Source organism: Chelmon rostratus, chromosome 4 (assembly GCF_017976325.1).
Source record: "Chelmon rostratus isolate fCheRos1 chromosome 4, fCheRos1.pri, whole genome shotgun sequence".
Taxonomy (NCBI): Eukaryota; Metazoa; Chordata; class Actinopteri; order Chaetodontiformes; family Chaetodontidae; genus Chelmon; species Chelmon rostratus.
Window position 1 is genome coordinate 28995139 of NC_055661.1, and position 17983 is coordinate 29013121.

General features: G+C 46.5%; 1 protein-coding gene across 6 annotated transcripts in view; it reads right to left on the minus strand.

The window, feature by feature from the left end:
- Positions 1-17983, minus strand: part of mast2 (microtubule associated serine/threonine kinase 2) — a 169313-nt gene that overhangs the window by 7267 nt on the left and 144063 nt on the right. For all 6 annotated transcript variants that reach the window (XM_041935955.1, XM_041935957.1, XM_041935954.1 and 3 more), the window contains 20 exons: positions 17220-17295; positions 16615-16824; positions 10857-10958; positions 8114-8246; positions 7937-8004; positions 7669-7772; positions 6567-6775; positions 6351-6489; positions 6077-6209; positions 5773-5938; positions 4415-4516; positions 3875-3997; positions 3676-3785; positions 3405-3559; positions 3083-3225; positions 2622-2801; positions 1263-1514; positions 941-1167; positions 461-583; positions 47-183 (listed from right to left, as the gene is read on the minus strand). In XM_041935955.1, coding sequence (XP_041791889.1) covers positions 47-183; positions 461-583; positions 941-1167; positions 1263-1514; positions 2622-2801; positions 3083-3225; positions 3405-3559; positions 3676-3785; positions 3875-3997; positions 4415-4516; positions 5773-5938; positions 6077-6209; positions 6351-6489; positions 6567-6775; positions 7669-7772; positions 7937-8004; positions 8114-8246; positions 10857-10958; positions 16615-16824; positions 17220-17295 — 2892 coding nt within the window. The remainder of the gene's footprint in view (positions 1-46; positions 184-460; positions 584-940; positions 1168-1262; positions 1515-2621; positions 2802-3082; positions 3226-3404; positions 3560-3675; positions 3786-3874; positions 3998-4414; positions 4517-5772; positions 5939-6076; positions 6210-6350; positions 6490-6566; positions 6776-7668; positions 7773-7936; positions 8005-8113; positions 8247-10856; positions 10959-16614; positions 16825-17219; positions 17296-17983) is intronic.

Consider the following 17983-nt stretch of genomic DNA (forward strand, 5'->3'; position numbering starts at 1 on the left):
TCCAAAACCACAAAGTGAAGCTCGATATAACACAGGTGTGTCCCACCTGTCCTGTCCCTCCTTGGTCTTGGTCTTCTTGTTGCGTCTCGCCATCTTGGACTTGTGGCTCGTCTTTCGGGCGGGGCCGACCTTGATGGACGTGTTCTCAAACGGGGTGGCGGAGATGGACACTTTGGCGCCGCTCTGGAGGACAGGCGGAGCATTACAGATGTGGATTTTTTTTATGTTTTGATTTTGATTTCAGGATCAGTTCATGTAAATATTAATGTAAATTTTAAAGCCTTATTTCTATTTCATCCTTCTATGAATCCAGGATTCATAGAACCGTAGTTACATGCGTAACTATCATTTTTTTAGGTTTAATGATTTTTTTAACTTTAATATTATTTGTGTCATGAAAAAGCAAAACAACCCGGTTTCCACTGTCTATCAGCGACAGAAATGTGCTCTTTGTGTCTACCTTCAGTATGAGCTCCACCACCTCCGTGTGAACCAGACCGTGAACCGGCTCTCCGTTGACGTGGGTTATCAGGTCCCCCTCCCTCAGCCCCGCCTCGTGGGCCGGACCGCCGTCCTCCACGTGCTGAGGAGAGCAGAGAGAGACGGTCAGAGGAAAAAAGAAAGACAGGTGGAGGGAAAAGACGCCGTGAGGAAGAGAAGGAGAGAGAGAGGATGAGGAGAGATGCAGGCAGACGTATTAAAGAGCCTCAGAGCTTTAGGCTGTTGTTTACTGCCATCTTCTGTCAACAGCAAGAATCCCAATTCACTGCAACCACACTGACACCCCCACCTCCATCTTCTTCTACACTTCTCATTTTAATACATTCAGGACAAGCTGGTTTAAGAAATCTAACACCGGGGGCTTCTCTTTGTCCTTGAATGATTGATGTTTGCCTCAAACCTTCTGAATGATCACATCAGTGCTCCTCGGCGGACTCACCCAGACCATGTGGTGCACGGTGTAGATGTCAGAGTCTCCCATGTACACTCGGATGGCCCTCAGAGTGAAGCCGTACTTCTTGCCCGCTCTGTGGATAACGATGGCTGGCTTGACGCTGCTCACGGCCGGGGACAGGTCTCGGCTCGGGGAGGAGTCCCGCGATGAGGGATTGGACGACAGCGAGTGGGGCGACATGGGGCTGGCCAATGGAGAGGCTCCGTGGTGGTCTAAGAACAGACACGTTAATACATTAAAAAAATGCTTTAGGGTGCTGCTGGCGCTCCGCAGCTCCACCCTCGCGCCTCCAGCTTCTCACACTGACCTGCAGGGATCATCAGCGACAGTGTGGTGGCAGAGGCCGACTTGATGACCTTGTTGAGCGGTCTGGAGCTCGGCGTCGCCGCGTGTTTGTCGGCGTCTCCGGACAGCAGCCGATGGCGAGCCCTGCGAGCCGCCAGGTCGCTGATGGCTCTTGGGGTCGACGGAGAGTCGCTGTCTGCGGCACCTTTAGCAGCTCCGCCATTACCGCCGTTACCTTTGTGAGCGCGATCGCACACGTCGCCTGAACTACCCGCTGCAGGGACAGGTGAGAGAGGAAGCTCAGATACAGAGTTCACGGGTTTCAGAGAATCAATCATATCACACAATCAGGGGGCTGCAGACAGGTTTAAGTCAAAGCTAGTACTTTGACTTAAACCTTTTTCAGGCCAAATGTACGAAAATTGAGGACATATTTTCAGACAAATCCTGACGAAAGTTTCTGTCTGTCGTAAAGTGAACAGAGGTTGGATTTATCCGTAAATTACAGTTTCACTCAGACCAGCAGGGAAGTATCAAGGAGAAAATATTGGGATCAATAAAAAAAAAAAAACAACTATAATTGAGACAATTTAAAGACCTAGAAAGTAAAGTACGTGTTAAATTTGTATCCCAGTTATATAAAAAAAATAATATCAAATAAACACTCAACTAAATACATAAAAGAAAAATGGGAATCAGAATTTAAGATAAAAATCACCGATGAAGAGTGGCTAAACATGTGGAAAATACACCACACATCCGCTAGTTCGAGTTCTCCTCGAAAAATCTGATACGTTTTTTTATTTCACCCAAGGTCAAGAGGAAACAGCTGAACAAAAATGTGCCTTGTTGGAGAGACTGTGGAATAATGAATGTGGATCACTCGCACATTTTCTGGAAATGTGATAAAAACAGATGGTTCTGGAAAATGTTACACGATGCATTGCTGAAAATACTTGGATATAAGATTCCAATGTCTTTACGGGATTGTATTTGTGTAACCTATGTGAAGAAAATATAAGAACGAAGGACAGATACCTGGTAAAAATACTACTAATAGCAGCAAAGAAAGCTATCACGAAGAAATGGGGAAGGGAAGACACCCCTACACAAGAACAATGGACTCACCTGGTAGAGGAAATCTGTGTGTTTTTCTATGTGTTTTTTACTTGTTTTAGTATTATTTTGATTCACCTTTGTAAAGGAAAAAAGTGAAAAAAAAAAGTATGTGTTAAATTTATCTTAAAGGATCTTATAAACGGCCTGAAACACTTTACATGCAGCTCGTTCAACCCTCTGAACTTGGCGGTCTGGACAGATTCTGCCCGATCTGAAGGTGAACCTGCAGCTTTTTGACTCTCCGCTGTGTGTTTGTACTGACGTGTGAGCGTGGCCTTGCTCAGCTGGCTGCAGGTGGAGCTCGGCGTGGTGGGAGACTCGTCGAGCTTTAGCTCCCTCTCCAACGGGAGCTCCGGGATGGCGAGGGGCAGCTCGTCACACCGCGGGCCCCTCACCGCACTCGGACCCAACAGGCTGGGACTCTTACGACTTCCAGCTGCACCTGAGAGTTACAGCTCATTATATTCAGTTTTTATTTTTCGAACAAATCAAAGAATTTATTGGTAACTACTTCAGGAGGTTGCTGCTTTTACCTTTCTACTATTAAACACCTTTAAATTTGGGAGTTTAAGGCACATCAGATACTCCTTAGACACGCTATTATTTCCTCAGAATATTCTGAAGCAAAAACAACCGTCTGTTATTCTATTTCTGATCTGATGGACGGCTTCCTCCTGACAGCTAGCGACCGCGGGCCAGCAGAGCGTTCTTTCTGTGTCTTACCTTGACCTCCCTCTTCCTCCGAGGAGATGGCGAAGCGCGGCATCTCAATGATGGCTGAGCAGCAGCGTCTCCGGACCGTTAGCGGCGGGCTGGAGTCGCTCTCCGTGTGAGACGACTCCGACACAGACAGACGCTTCCGCAGGCTGCAGAGGTGAAGGTAGAGAGGAAGTGATGAACACGTAGAGCGAAGCAAACGCCGGGCCGCACTGAGACAACTCGTTATTATTATTATATTATTATTATTATTAAAACATGAAGGTCCTTTGTCCATGGTAATGTCCCTGGCCACGGCCGGGCGGTTCTATGGAGGCGAAGGACTCACATCTCTGGAGATCCCACCAGCCAGGATCGATCCCTGGACTTGAGTCCGCTCAGGCTGTCGATTCGATCTCCTCCCTCCTCACTGAGGCTGCGTTTGGTGGGCGGGGGAGTCCTCTTCTCCTCGTGTAGGGACAGACGCTCCATGCTGCTGTACACCTGCAGCCAGAAGTGATGCGATATTTCACATTTTAGTCATTCCTGAAGCCTGAGCCTTTCTGCTTCAGCGTCATCAGTGGATGCTCTGACATCCGTGCAGGTGTATCGGCGCGTACCTTGCTGAAGCGAGGCGAGCAGGAGGAGAACTGGCGGATCTCCACGTGCTCGTCGTCGTTGGTGTCGTCCTCTTCCTCTGAGTCGACGTGGTGGTAGCGATCGGAACGAGCTGAGACACACACACACACACACACACACACAGTGATTAGCTTGTCCGTTGGTGACTCTGAGCTTTGGATGAAGCAGTGAGAGACGTACTGTCAAAGTAGCTGGTGTCGTCCTCAGACTCCAGCTGGGGAATGAACTCGGCCTTCTGCCTCAGCAGGCTGTTCCAGTCCAGCTCTGTGAAGAACGGGTGCTGCTTCACCTCAAAGGCACTTCCTGTTGGGATGAAGCAGAGATGGAGGAGACAGAGAGGGTGGAGAGCAAGTGAAGGAACAGAGAGACAGAGGAGGCAGAGATGAATGAGACATCGGCGACTGCTGAATCAGATTTGACCAGCTTTGGGCAAAACACTTGGTGGAGTCTGACTGCGCCTTTATTTTGAAACTCTGAGTTTAAAAAAAAAAAACCCTGTCAGAGTCAAAGAGTGACCCAGAGGACAGCCGAGCTCATCCTGACGGACAGCTGAGTGAACAAAGCACAAACTCTAACACACAGGAGCAACACAGGAGCGTTCATGGAAAAACTCTTCATAATGTTCACAGACCCTCGTCCACCTGTGTGTGTGTGTGTGTGTGTGTGTGCGTGCGTGTGTGTGTGTGTGTGTGCGTGCGTGCGTGCGTGTGTGTGTGTTACCTGTGCCCAGCCTCTCCAGAGGATTCTGTCTCAGCAGTTTGGAGATGAGGTCCTGAGCCTCCTGAGGCAGAGCTTCATCCTCCTCCGGCCAGATGATCTCATCTACCACAACACAAACAACACAAACAACACAAACACAGCGAACACACGAGAATTTCAATTTATTAGTGAGAAAACAAATCAGAAATGAGAAATGAGTAACGCTGGTCCTTCTGGACCTTCTGTCTAATATATGAAACCACTGATGGAAAACACGATAACACCAGCGATCGATAACAAAGATGGGAATCAGTTTCCTGCTGCAGTTACTCGTACTAGATTCTGTTCATCGCTCCTGCCTGACAACTATTTTAACTTTAGCTCCACAGGAAGGATGGAAGCCCGGAGTGTGAATCCCACCTCCGCACACATGCACCTGACTGCCATCCTGCAGAAAGATTAAAATACAGAACACCTCGAAGGCACGAGGAGGCGCTCCGTCCTTCATCGCCACAGTGCATCAACATGGAGAGACTCGGTCATGAAAGAGACATGCAGGGATCAATGCAGCTTTATGATCATCGACTTGCCCTTTCATCAAAGGGAATCCGAAGGAGAAAAGAAGGCAGGAGAGAACCGCAATTGATTTTAAGCGAAGCCTGTGATTCTCTGCTGCAGAGTAATGTCTGCATCCGTCCAATCTGATGATTTTATCAAGTCAGCTGTTCTCTCTCAGCCCTCCGGCTCAAACATTAAACATTCACAATAAATACAGACATTCCACTGGAGACCAGGAACTACATAACATCCATTTTTAAGCATTTGATCTATATTATATGAATACATGTACCTTTGCCTGAGACTATTTTTCTACAAAACAATGTAAGTGTGTTCTGCTCTACTTTTATTCCACCGTGTCATGAAATCAAATGATGTTTTCAGAATTTACAATGGATGATGGCTTTATATGAACTTCAGTAAGAATCCACTGAAATTGCAGAGCTGCTTCCTGTTGCAAGACAAACCTGCTGTGTGTGAAATCGCTGGTCTGTTTCTAAACTTATGAACTTTAAAGTGGACTTGACTTTGACTGCACTAGAAAGCGGTGAAGCACAATTCATTTGCACTAGTAGTGGAGAAGTCTGGCTGGGAAGCTAACTGCTAACACGTTAGCATGATTGCTACACACTGCTCTAGTTTATTTTCCTGCAGAATGTTGGAGTCATCGAACTAGATGGTGACACACAGCTGATGTAACAGCTTTTTTTGTTTTGGAGTCTCTGGATTTTCACTTCCTGTGTCTGAATCGCTCACTAAAATAGCAGAAAATCCGTCTGGCTGTGAAACTGCAGCTGAAGTCTGTCAGCTCTGCGACTCACCACTGATGACCTGACCGAACAGCTCCTCTGGGGTGTCTCCGAAGAAGGGGGCACAGCCCACCAGGAACTCGTACAGGATGACTCCCATCGCCCACCAGTCCACCGGCTTCCCGTAGCCCTGACGCAGGATCACCTCTGGTGCGATGTACTCTGGCGTGCCACACACCTGAAGAGGCACCAAAAAGCCGAAATAATTAAGGCACATTTTATTGCAAAATAACACAAAAATGAGAATAATGTTTTATAAAAAGCTGCTGCAAATTTCATCTGCTGCTTGTTTGAAGGTAAACAGGTGAGCTGGTACCTGTTTGTCCAGGAACTCTCTGGTGTCTTTCTCGATGTGTCCTTCATACAAGTTTGTGGTCAAACTCATCAAACCGATCTTTGAGAGACCGAAGTCTGTCAGCTTAATGTGTCCCATGGACGTGATGAGGAGACTGCAGGAGAGAACGTGAAAGCTTTGAGCCCACACACTGTGTCAATGCTCAGCCTCAGCACCTTTTATTAAACTGGTTAATATGAAATAACAGTCAGCACTGAAGTGGAAATAAGGAGGTGTGTGTGTGTTTGTGCCTCACTTGTCAGGTTTGAGGTCTCTGTGTACGATGCCATAATTGTGAAGATACTCCAAAGCGAGGACGGTCTCTGCGAAGTACATACGAGCCATATCGACGGGCAGCGCTCCGATGTTCTTCAGCAGCGTGGCGCAGTCTCCGCCTGCAGAGCGCAGACCCGACATTCAGCACAACGCGACGACTGCTACTGAGATCAAACCGCGACAAGAACCATCTTACCCTCCACGTACTCCATCACCATGCAGAGGTGTCTCCTGGTCTCGAACGAGCAGAACATGGAGACCACGAACGGGTTCTCGGCGAACGTAAGGATGTCTCGTTCCACAAAGGCCTGCTGGATCTGGTTCCTCAGGATCAGGTTCTGCTTGTTGATCTTCTTCATGGCGAAACGCTGCCTGGTCTCCTTGTGACGCACCAGGAACACGGCGCTACACGCCAAGAAAGAGAGATGAAGCATGTCCATCAATCAGCTGTTTGTTAGAGTTAATTTAAACACAAGATACTTGTGCTCAAAAAGAGGATTCATTCTCAGCGAAGAACCTTGGAGCTCTAATCTGCCTCTATACCTGCCAAAGAGCAGTGATTCCTAACACGTCTCTGGGGGTCATCAGGTGGAAACCTCCCTTCAACAGTGTTTCGCCTACTTAGTCCCACTACACCTCCAGGAGGCTAGGCGGTGAACTCCGGCGTCCCAGAGTCACCCCCCCTAGTGCCAGTTCACACTGCTCCCTGTGAAAGAGTTCATACTCTTTTGTCCCTGCTGCCATAGGTCTTCTGAACAAGTGACTGACTAATGTACTGTCCCATCTATTATTTTCTCTGTGCAATATGTTGTTGTTTTTTTGTGATTGTTGCCTGTTTTTGTTACTGCTGGCTGTAGAGCAATTTGCCCCACGGGGACAATAAAGACTCCTTGAACCTTGAACCTCCTACACAATCCAAACAGCACTGCCACGGTCAACTGACCCAGAGATGCTCCAGGTAGTGGCCAGTACCGATGCTACCATTTAGCTAATGCTAACGCTACCTGCTAAGAGGAACAGAAGAAGACAATACAGCTAGATTCACCTATACTGTTAATGTTAACTGCTAGATGCCAATGCTAACTGCTAAGATACTATCATACTACCACCGCTTTAGCTATTGTTAGCTGCTACAATGCTACCACAGGCCTAGATGCCACATGTAGCTGCCAATTGCCGCACTACCATCTAAACTTTAATTCAACACATTACTTAAACTGCTGCTGCTCTTTATTTTATAATGCAGCACTTACGTCTTAATATCAGAATATCAAAGACTGAATCTTAAGCTTTCTTACCCGTAGGCGCCGTTACTGATGAGCTTGATGTTCTCAAAGTCCTCCTCTCGAGGTGCTTTGGTTTTAGTCTGTGGTGGAGCTGCTGGAACCGTGGTTCCTCGACTCTGAAACACACAGAGAATCAATAAAGGCGAAGATGGCACCACCATGTTTCTTTAGGGCTGATCTGAGGCTCATACTTCCTGGTTAAAAAGATACTTGAAAATCTCCTTGATAAAACTATGAGAAACGTCCATTAAAGATGACGATGACGGGATTCTGTACTCACGTCCACGGAGTCATCAGTCTCCGGGGTTTCTGGGTTGCCGCTGTCGTAGCTGCTCAGCTGGGCCATTTCTACAGAGACACGAGATTCAGAAGAGGAAATATCGAGACAACAAAGACACACAGAAAAGTCTACATGCACAACAAAACTACTTCAAAGGTTGGCTCTGAGATGTGTTACCCTCCAGGGGGTCCCTGGTGAGGCCCAGCTGACTGATGATGTATCGGGGGATGTCGGACTTGATGCCCTGACCCTCCTTGGCATGGCCCTCTGCTGCTTCCAACAAATGGTAAAACTCCTCGGGATCAAACTCCTGCAGGGGAGGGAGGAAGGAGAGAGGAGGGATGGCGTGAAGGGAGAGAAACAGGTGATGAGAAGGACACAGGGAGAAAAGAAAGGCAACAATCTAAGCTTGGAAAAAGGCCGACACAAACACTAGCTGATGAATATTTCGTTTTGCATCACTTGTTGGTGCTGCTTTGGTTTCCACCTGGACATAAACTAAGATCTGTCTGGACAGACGTCCTTCAGTCTCCACACTGACTTCATCTTCCTCTTCAGCTGGATTTGTTTTTCAGTTCGCTCACGTGTTCGTTCCCACTTGCAGCTGAACTGGAGTATTTTGTGTTGACAGATTACTAAAGTAACAGGAGCATTTTAACTGCTGTGTCCTCTGACAAAGACACACACACACACACACACACAAACACACAGTGTACATGTAAAGACACACCCCACGCCTCCTCCTCTATCTGCCTCCATTTATAAAAAGCCATCCTGTACAGTGTCACAGCTTCAGCTGTATGTGATTAGTCAAAACTACCGATGTGAGCACAGAGCGGACTCCTGTCCTCCCTCCCTCTCCTCCTCACCCTCCTCTGCCCCTCCAGTTATCCCTCTGTCACACTTGTTTTTTTCACTCTGTCTTTATCTGATCTCCCCTCTTCTTATTCTGCTTCTTGTCTCATTCCGGGTTTGCACAAGGTCCGATCCACCCGTTTGACCCCATGTGCACCACCTCAGCCCAAACTGACGGAGCTCAGTGTGCAGGCCGGAGAAAGGGCCTCTGCATTTCATGTGTACACCCCTGCCGGCTGAGAGGTGTTAATGTGTGTGTGTACGTCAGGCTGGTTTAAAATTCTCACAGGATGAATCGCTGTGGTTGAACCATCTGACATCAGGGAGCAGGAAGCTCTAAACTGTTTATTAACCCTTCGTGGAGTCGAGCTGTACAATATGGAGAGCTATTCCAGTTAATACTGCTCATATTTTTCACAGCGGTCTTTCAGACAGACTCTAATTTCCATCGCTGTGCCGCCGTGTGATTAAAATGCAACGACTGCTAACAGAGCAGGACGAGGCTGATCAGAACAGTGAAGAAAACAGCTACAGTAAATCAGTACGACACACCATGAAAACATACCAACACAAGGCTTATTTGCATGTTTTTTGTGGGTTATGTGCTCGCATTTGCTTCTAACACTCAAGCTTCTGTTTGGTCTTACTTAAAAGTGCAGAATTATTGCTGGTACTGCTGGTAGTTTAGTATTTAACGATGCATCATACCTCACAAGATGATGAAATGGTTTGAGGTTTATTATGAACTCCTGCTGTTTGATAAATGCAGTGCAGCAAAAACCCACATTATTTTCCTCTGAAATGCAGCAGAGCAGATTTATAAAGCAGCAGAAAATGGAAATATTCAGTAAAGTCAAAGCGCCTCTGATTTCCACTGATTTAGTGTTGTCCTCCTACGAAGATGGTCGGACATTTAGAAACAGCTTAAATCAAAATCAATCAAAAAACAGCGATTTTATTATCGTTTTTACTCCACGTGTTCTTCTTCCTGGTCAAACTCTGGCACCTACATTACCCACGATGAAACCGACCAATGGCACTTCGGTTGAACATTGGTGTGTGTTATGCTAGTAGCGGCTAACGTAGCGAGATGAGCAGCAGCTACAGAAGTCTGTTCAGCTCATGGCTTTCTGAGTTCACATCAATAGATTTGATTCAGTTTCAAACTTCTTCAGCCCTCACCGACGCCGACTCGAGTGACATCACTTGAGGACATTTATCTGACTTCACACACTTTCCAAATAATAATAATAGTAATAATAATAATAATATGCTGGACTCAAACCGACTATTGCACACTGTTACTTTGCACAACTGCGCACATATTTAACTGCTCGAATGTTTAGTTCAGATGTTTATCCTGTAAAGCTTAGTTCTTTATTTTTATTTCACTATTTTTTCTTATATTGTTATTTTCTATTGGATTTTTGCCTCTCACTTGAAGGTTGATCTGTCCTTGAAAGTTGTTCATCACTTGTAAGTTGTTCTTTACTAGAAAGTAGTTCTTGTTCTGATTTTGCATGCCCTTGTGTGTCCACCTTTTTGAGCTGCTGGAACTGCAAATTTCTTTGGAGATGAATATCTATCAATCTCTCTATCTCTCTATCTATCTAATAATAATAATAAATTTCTAGTGCACTTTTCATCTGCAGAATCTCAAAGTGCTACAAAGTAGCAATAGCAATGCTCAATGAAAACAATAAACAGGTTAAAATCAGTTCATAATCAACATTCATCGGCCTTTCTGAATAAAAAAGTTTTCAGGCCTGATTTAAAAGAGTCTAGGCTCTGAATAGCCCTCAGCTGGGTTGGGAGGCTGGTCCAGAGGCGTGGTGCGGCCGAGCAAAAGGCTCGAGAGCCCGGTGCTGGGGACTTGGAGGAGCAGGGTGTTAGAAAACACCCTAAACTGACTTTGATGTGTAAACCCCCCTCTTTAAGTGCAGCGCTTGAGTAAATGTAGAAACGATGTGAATGAATGTGCTTTGTCTGGAACTTGTAACACGAGTCTGTGACACGTTTGGCTTCCTGCGAGTGTGACCGTGCTCAGTCATCGAGTTTCTCTCACCAGACACTCCAGCAGACGCGCCGGCCGGGCGATGATGATCATCAGCTTCTTCACGAGTTGTGTGACGAAGGTGACCTCCACGCTCTCTGAGCGCTCGTGAGCCTGCGCACACAAAGACGACAGAGCAACAACAGGAGGACGGTTAGCTCAGCAGCAGGAGTTTACTTTCACATGTTAGAGAGGGATTTTCTACATACATTAGCTTTTAATGCATCGACTTTGGTCTGGGACATGACTGTTCCCTCATAATAACACCTCTTCATTATCTTTAATTATATTTTCAGTCATTTATCATCGTGGAGTCTCCTTTGACCTTGAAGCTGTGCAGAGAATGTCTCTCGCTTTGTGTTTGTCCTTCACAAACAAAGCAGAACGAACAGTTTGAGGACAGTCGGACAGCGGAGTCCTTCCCGCGGTGACACCTGAGAGGTAATCTAAATCAGAACGACCTCCGCCTCGCTCCCTGAGATCCACCGTGAAATGCCTGTCAGTGTGGAGACAGAGCAATTTACCCAGCAAGCCACTGTAACTGAGTGCAAACGCGTCTGGAGCAAACACTGATCCCCGGAAAGAAATGGGGTGGAAGTCAAGTGTGTGTGTGTGTGTGTGTGCAAAGTGGAAGCTGTAACAATTATAAACCAGCCACTAAAACATGCTTCATTCTCCGGGGTGTACCGTGTGTGTGTGTGTGTGTGTGTGTGTGTGTGTGTGTGTGTGTGTGTGTGCAGCATGTATGCATGCATCTATAATGCATGTAGTGTATGTATGTGTCACAGGGGCTAACGGAGAGGAGGTGGCAGCACATAAACAAAGCAGGCAGCTCGTTGCTGTTAGTCTAACAGAGACAGACGCAGGAGGCATAGGGGTCCGGACCCCCCCTGAATTATTTATAACTGTAATGAAACCTGGAGGGGAGGGGGCGTCTATGTACTGTATGTGCACGCTAAATATGTATTAGGGTATGTGTATGTCAGTGTGGAGGAGGCTGTGTGTGTGTGTGTGTGTGTGTGTGTGTGTGTTGACTGTACAGGCCAGTGATCGGTGAATAATGGACAGCTGAGGGACGGACCCCCACTGTGCAGCGGCTAATTAACCAGTCAGAGTGTGTCAGAGAGTGTGTGTGTGTGTGTGTGTGTGTGTGTGTGTGTGTGTGTGTGTGTGAGACTCTGCATATTTAATGCTTGTCCATGGTGGGTACAGTGTAGAAAATGTGCTTTAACAGCTTGCTTGCATGTGTGTGTTCTGTGTGACAGAATCTATAGATTTCATCTGATCACAAATTATCAATAGTATCATAATAATAATAATAAAAATAATAATAGTAGGTGACTGAAGGTGACCGGTTAGTTTTAACTTTAAAATAATTTAATAGAGGTCTACTTAAAAAAACATTTAATATTCTTCATAGTTCAGTGTAATGTATTATTGTTTCTGAGTTTTAAAAGCTTATATTTATATGTTTGACTCTTATTTTCCTTAAATGTTTTGATATTTTTGTTGAATTTGTTGCTTATTTATTGGAACTGATTTAATTTCTGAGGAAGCTTATATAAAAAAGCATTATTATTTGCTATCAGTGCTGGTTTTCACAGGTTCGTCTCTACACTGTAAAATGTCCTGATCAGTTACTGAAACATCCAGCATCCATTACGGGACGTGTTTTCCTGGTAAAATATTTTGATCTTGAGAAAGAAAAGTAAATAATGAGGCATCTTTAGCATTTTCAAAGATCTTTTTCTTATTCTGATGTCCTTACATTTGGACAATAAAGGCTAGTGTTCTATTTTAAGGGTTTCACACACAGTAAACAATAATTTAAAAAAAATCAGTAGCAGCTGTGATCGCACGTTGTGTCGCAGCTAGTACACAACAGTCATTAGATAATGTGTAATAATTCAATTTAAATATATATATATATATTTAGAATAAATGGTTTAAGGTCCACAGCTCAGAGGTGAATCGGATCTTTTCATCCATCTCTATGGTTCCAGAACTAAAACTGATTCAACAGGAAGCTGCTATCTCATTGGTTGGTCACTAGAAGCTCGTTAAGTGATCGTTGCTCAAAGGTGAAAATTTTCTACTCGTGATGTCACGCCGCCTCTCGTTTCCCTACAAATGAAGGGACAGAAGTGACGTCAGCTATTGTTTGGCCTGTTGGGGAGTGATCTTCAGTGTCTGAGAGCAGGTGATGTGTCCACCTGAGTGCAGCTGAAAGCCAATTAAAACCAGATGTTTGCGGTTGTATGTGAGCCCTGATGAACAGGCTGAAGGTTCAGGTTCTGGTGACAGATCACCGGTGCTGAGTTCGCACTCCGCCTCCCTCTCTGCCCTCAGGTGACCTACGGGGGGTCTAACAGGGTCTCACAGGGGTTCCAGCAAAGGATGGCCTGGATGCAGTTGTCATGGCGATGGCCAGGAAGGTCACGAAGGCCCCGTGACAGGGATGGATGAGGAAGCAGAAGAGAGGACGAGTAGTGGAGAAAAGAGAGACGAAGGAGAGGGGTAAAGGTGAAGGGGAGATAAAAGGCAAGAAGAGGACTGAAGGAGGAGAGGTGAGTCGGCCTCCTGCGAGCTCTGTAATGGGGTCGTGGCACCAGCGGAGAGAGAACGGATGGATGAATAAAGGAATGGAAAAGCAACAAGGACAAAGGCAAAGGACTGCGACGTGTCAGGAGCAGAAGAGTGGACAGACTGAAACTAAAATGTAATGATTTAACGGTTTCATCCCCTGAAACACACCTGGTATTATAACACATGTGAGCTGATGGAGGACATGACTCTGTGAGCCCTGAACAAACCTGAGAGACTCAAAGACTCAACGCATGAGAGAAACAGGCTTTCTGTATGTTTTTCTCTGTACAGTGACAGTTAAAGGGTCAGTTCGTCAAATCATTGACATCATCTCTACAAAGACGAGCTGCTGCTGATTTTCTGTAAATATGATGTTTCCACAGAAACGGGAAGGTGCTCTAACATTTCAGAGCCCAGGGTGAAAGAAGCTATGCTGGAGATGTGTGTCAAGAGATTTCCCTCCACTGTTACAGGAAGTTATTCCTTTAAACTCTCTGCTTGTTCCTGCATTTACAGGATTATTAAATTGGTACGTAATTAACTGGATCAGCCATGAAAACTGACACATCTGGTTATTTTTTGTAGTAAAAAGTGCTGAAAGTGTATTTTCAGAAAATCTTCCATATCGCCAACATTAATATTGTGACACAATATAAAGCTACATCTAACATAATACATTTGAATATATAATAGACAGAAAATAAAACAGAGACCACAAGTGGAAAGTGATTTTTTTATGATTTGGGTGAACTGACCCTTTAAACTGAACAACAAAGGCACATAAGACCAGGCTCAGATCTCAGTCCTGATCCTGAAGAGTTTCCTGACCCTCCAGGAAAACATCTGGGAGTCCAGCAGCTCTCACACACCAAAGCAGCGAAGGCATCATTCATCAGCCCTGAATGTCCCGAAAGGGAAAAACTCATAATCGAGCCTCATCCAGAGGCTCTAAATGAAAAATATATAGTTAAAGGAGACGAGTAACGTACAAGTTTGAAGTATTTTCTATCGAGCATGTTGTCTAATCGCTTCTTAATGAACCAGTAAAAATGGCCGGATGACTCATTAAAAGTCTGAATTATTAACAAGCTACAGAAAAAAACCCCACAGAAGCTGACTGATTGAAGAAGATTTAATAATTAATGTATCGACCTCTGGGACATACTCGACTATTTTTGAATATTTTCAGAAGCAGTGACACCTCTTACAAAACGAGCTGAAATCAAAGAGTCTCTGAGCGGCAGGAAGTTAAAGCCTGATGAAAACAGTGAACGAGCACCTGAGGCATCGTGTAAAAGCAGCTACAGCAGAGCTGAAGCTCAACTCGTGTCAGAGTCAAAGCTTCAGTCTGAAGCTGCAGAGAAGCCACGGCGCTGCGTCACTGTACGACGCAGCTCGACCGCATCAAACTGAAATCGACTCAACTGTAAAGTCTGCGTCCGCCTCCTCCTCCTCCTCCCAGCTGTGAGTGAACACCTTCCACTCGCTCCTCCTCAGCACCTCCTCCAGCGCCCGCTCCTCCTGCTCCAGCCTCCTCTGCCACGATACGCGAGACATGTTTCCACCGAAAAACCAAAAAACAAGGAATTTCCATAAGCCACACAGGCGGGGAGGCTGTTTCTACACCTCCGTCCACCTGCTCACGGCCTCATCCTCTCCTCTGCTCTGCTCCACCTGCTGCCTCACTTGGCCATTCGCCAGACCCCCCCCCCTCCCTGCCAAAAAAACAGCCTAATGGCGCCTAATTGGTGATGTCATCATCCAGCCCGCATTGCAGCTCCGGCGTCTACAGCTTCTCCAGATGTGTTCGAGTCCAGTTCCTCACGCCCTCCAAAAGCATTCGAACAGGCTCCGTGCACGTACGCCCACCTCCCCTCTGTGAGCCCGCCGGCCAATCAGAAGCAGAGGAATCCCCTCCAAACCCCGCCCATCCCGAAAACCCTCCGACTACACCTCCTTCACCCCTCCTGCTCGTCTGGGAGAGTCATCTGTCAGCCCCCGGTGACTGCTGGAGTGTGAAATTAAAATCGGAGAGGATGTGTGTGTGCGTGCTCGCCTGCATACGTGTGTGTGATTGAGGGATAGTTTGTGCGTGTGTGTCCCAGCAGAACAGAAGGTCAATAAGGGGCCGGTGGGAGCCATAATGTCGCCCCCCCAGGCCCTGGAAAACTGAGCTAATAGAGATGTCACCGCTGCCGCACACATGTAAATACAATCCTACATTCACACGCATTGAAGCACATGCAGAAACACACAAAAACGGTCTGACATGGTCCCATGAAGCCCAGCACACACACACACACACACGCACACGCACACACACACGCACACGCACACACACACACACACACACACTGTGCCACCTGGCCACAGTCTGTGTGCCTTTGTATGACATCACGCGGCCCTGACGGCGGTGACCGCGATGAGTGAACGACGGGGCGCGTCACGCCGTGAGTTGTTCCACGGTAAATGGAGCGTGACCGGGCAGGTGCCATCGTCATGATGTCTTCATCAACGGTCCAGGAGAGAATTTATCACAGCAGACATTTGACACTGCTGTCGTTCGAGGAAACAACGAGAATGATGTAAAATCGTGAGAATTGTCAGGGGGGTTTGGTGCTTCCTGCAGGGTACAGTGTGGAGTTTAGAGGCAGCTGCTCCACAAAACTACGTACTTTAACACTGAAAGCTCTTCTACCTTTCACTGAATCTTATGTTCGTAGTTAATTGGAAAGATTTAACTAGAAGCTAACCAACTGAACACTTTTTACACAACCTTTTCCAGGAGTCTGCCGATGAATCACCAGTGTTCATTTCCAGGAAATAATCAGGAAATTGTGGTAAAATAAGGACCGAACTGTCTGAATCTGGACTATATTCTCCTCATTGCTCGATCAAATTCTCCGTGTCAAAGCAAAAACATCCACAGCATAGACGCTTCGGAGAAATCCCATAATGCAATGCTCTGCCCATGACAGATGTGAAAATTAGTCATGCAACTCTACAGCGATGACGCAAAGTGATGCTGATTCACAAGTTTTTGAAATTTAGATTTCCTGTAGCGAGAACGACTGAGGGGACAAGTAGACGAGAGCAGGAGCTCTTTCCACTGAGCTTCCATCGTACAGATCTGTTTTTAAATGGAGAGATCGTCTGTGTGTGAATAAACTGCCGTCAAACTCACGTCTTGCAGCAGCTTCTCCAGGCTCTCCTGGAGCTCGTAGAAGTAGCGGGAGGTGATGAGGCCCTCCCTGCTTTTCTCCAGGCAGTCTCTGGACAGCTCTATCAGCTGATGGTGGATGAAGCTCAGGACCCCGTCGGCCAGTGGGCAGACCTTATCCGGGGCCGAGGAGGAGAGCAGCTCGGCCAGACGCTCCTCCATTTGAGCCGTCGCCTGCGGGGAGGGAGGAGGGGGTCGATGAGAGGGGGGAGACGAGGATGAGTCATAGAAGAGGGACACACGAGGCAGACACATGGAGAGACGTACGTGACCTAAAACTGCAGGTACACACTATAAAATCATGTGAGAGGAAATCAGGTCACATTAAATCATTATTCAAAAAAGAAAACTTAACACCCCCTGCAGCTTCTTCAGTAAACCCCCCCCGCAAAGAGAACGAGACCCTTCTACTCTACTCAATCATGACCTTTTCCTGTGGTTGCATCTACACACCTGAAGTGTTGATTACAACCAGTGACTTGTTTCCACGTGTTCTCTCCCCCCCCGCCTTTCTGCTACACCCACAGTGGATTACCCCTGAACAGGAAGTGTGTGTCTGCAGCACAAACCTTGGGGAACCTCTCTTTGTACACGTGGTTCATCATCACGATCTCGTGGTCGAAGGAGATGGGCGAGCGTCCGGGACTGAAACGAGACAGACACGACAAGTGAGTCCGACCGCAGAGGCCTCGATGATGCGTTCAAGTGTCGGTTTGACTAAAGCTGGACCGAACGTTACACAGAGATAATCAGCCTTTATGTCGGTCTGTCTGCAGAAGCTTCAATCCACCGATGGAAACAGATGCATCAGCCTCCGTGTCATGTTGCCTCTCTCACACTTTGATCAAAATGAGCTCTGTTATCTTTTTGTAAATTGAGCACTGATGCTGCAGAAATGTTGGAATCTGAACACACTGTGTGCTGAAGCTTTGGCACCTCTTCTGTCTGCAGACACTGACTAATGTTCCTACAACACTTCAGCAGAGAGGTGAACCTTTCTGCTACCTTTGCTGTACAGGTGGAGGTAAACCGGTGCCTTAAAAATGTTCAGGATGCTTAACGCTAAAATTAAAGGTACTCTGAAAGGTAACAATATAAAACGATGTTTGGGAGATTTTAATTCTGACCACATGGAGGTTTAGAAAAGCACAGAGACCGAATGAAGGACTGTTCTGGATGCAGCCAAGCAGACTGGATGTGACGCGCAGGATTGGTCGGGTCACCGCAGCGCAGAGGGAGAACAAGCAGGGTGGTGGTCACACACATGCACTAACGGGACCTTGGGGTCTTCATCATATGTGTGTCCTCAGCAGTGTAAACTGGGGACCATGAC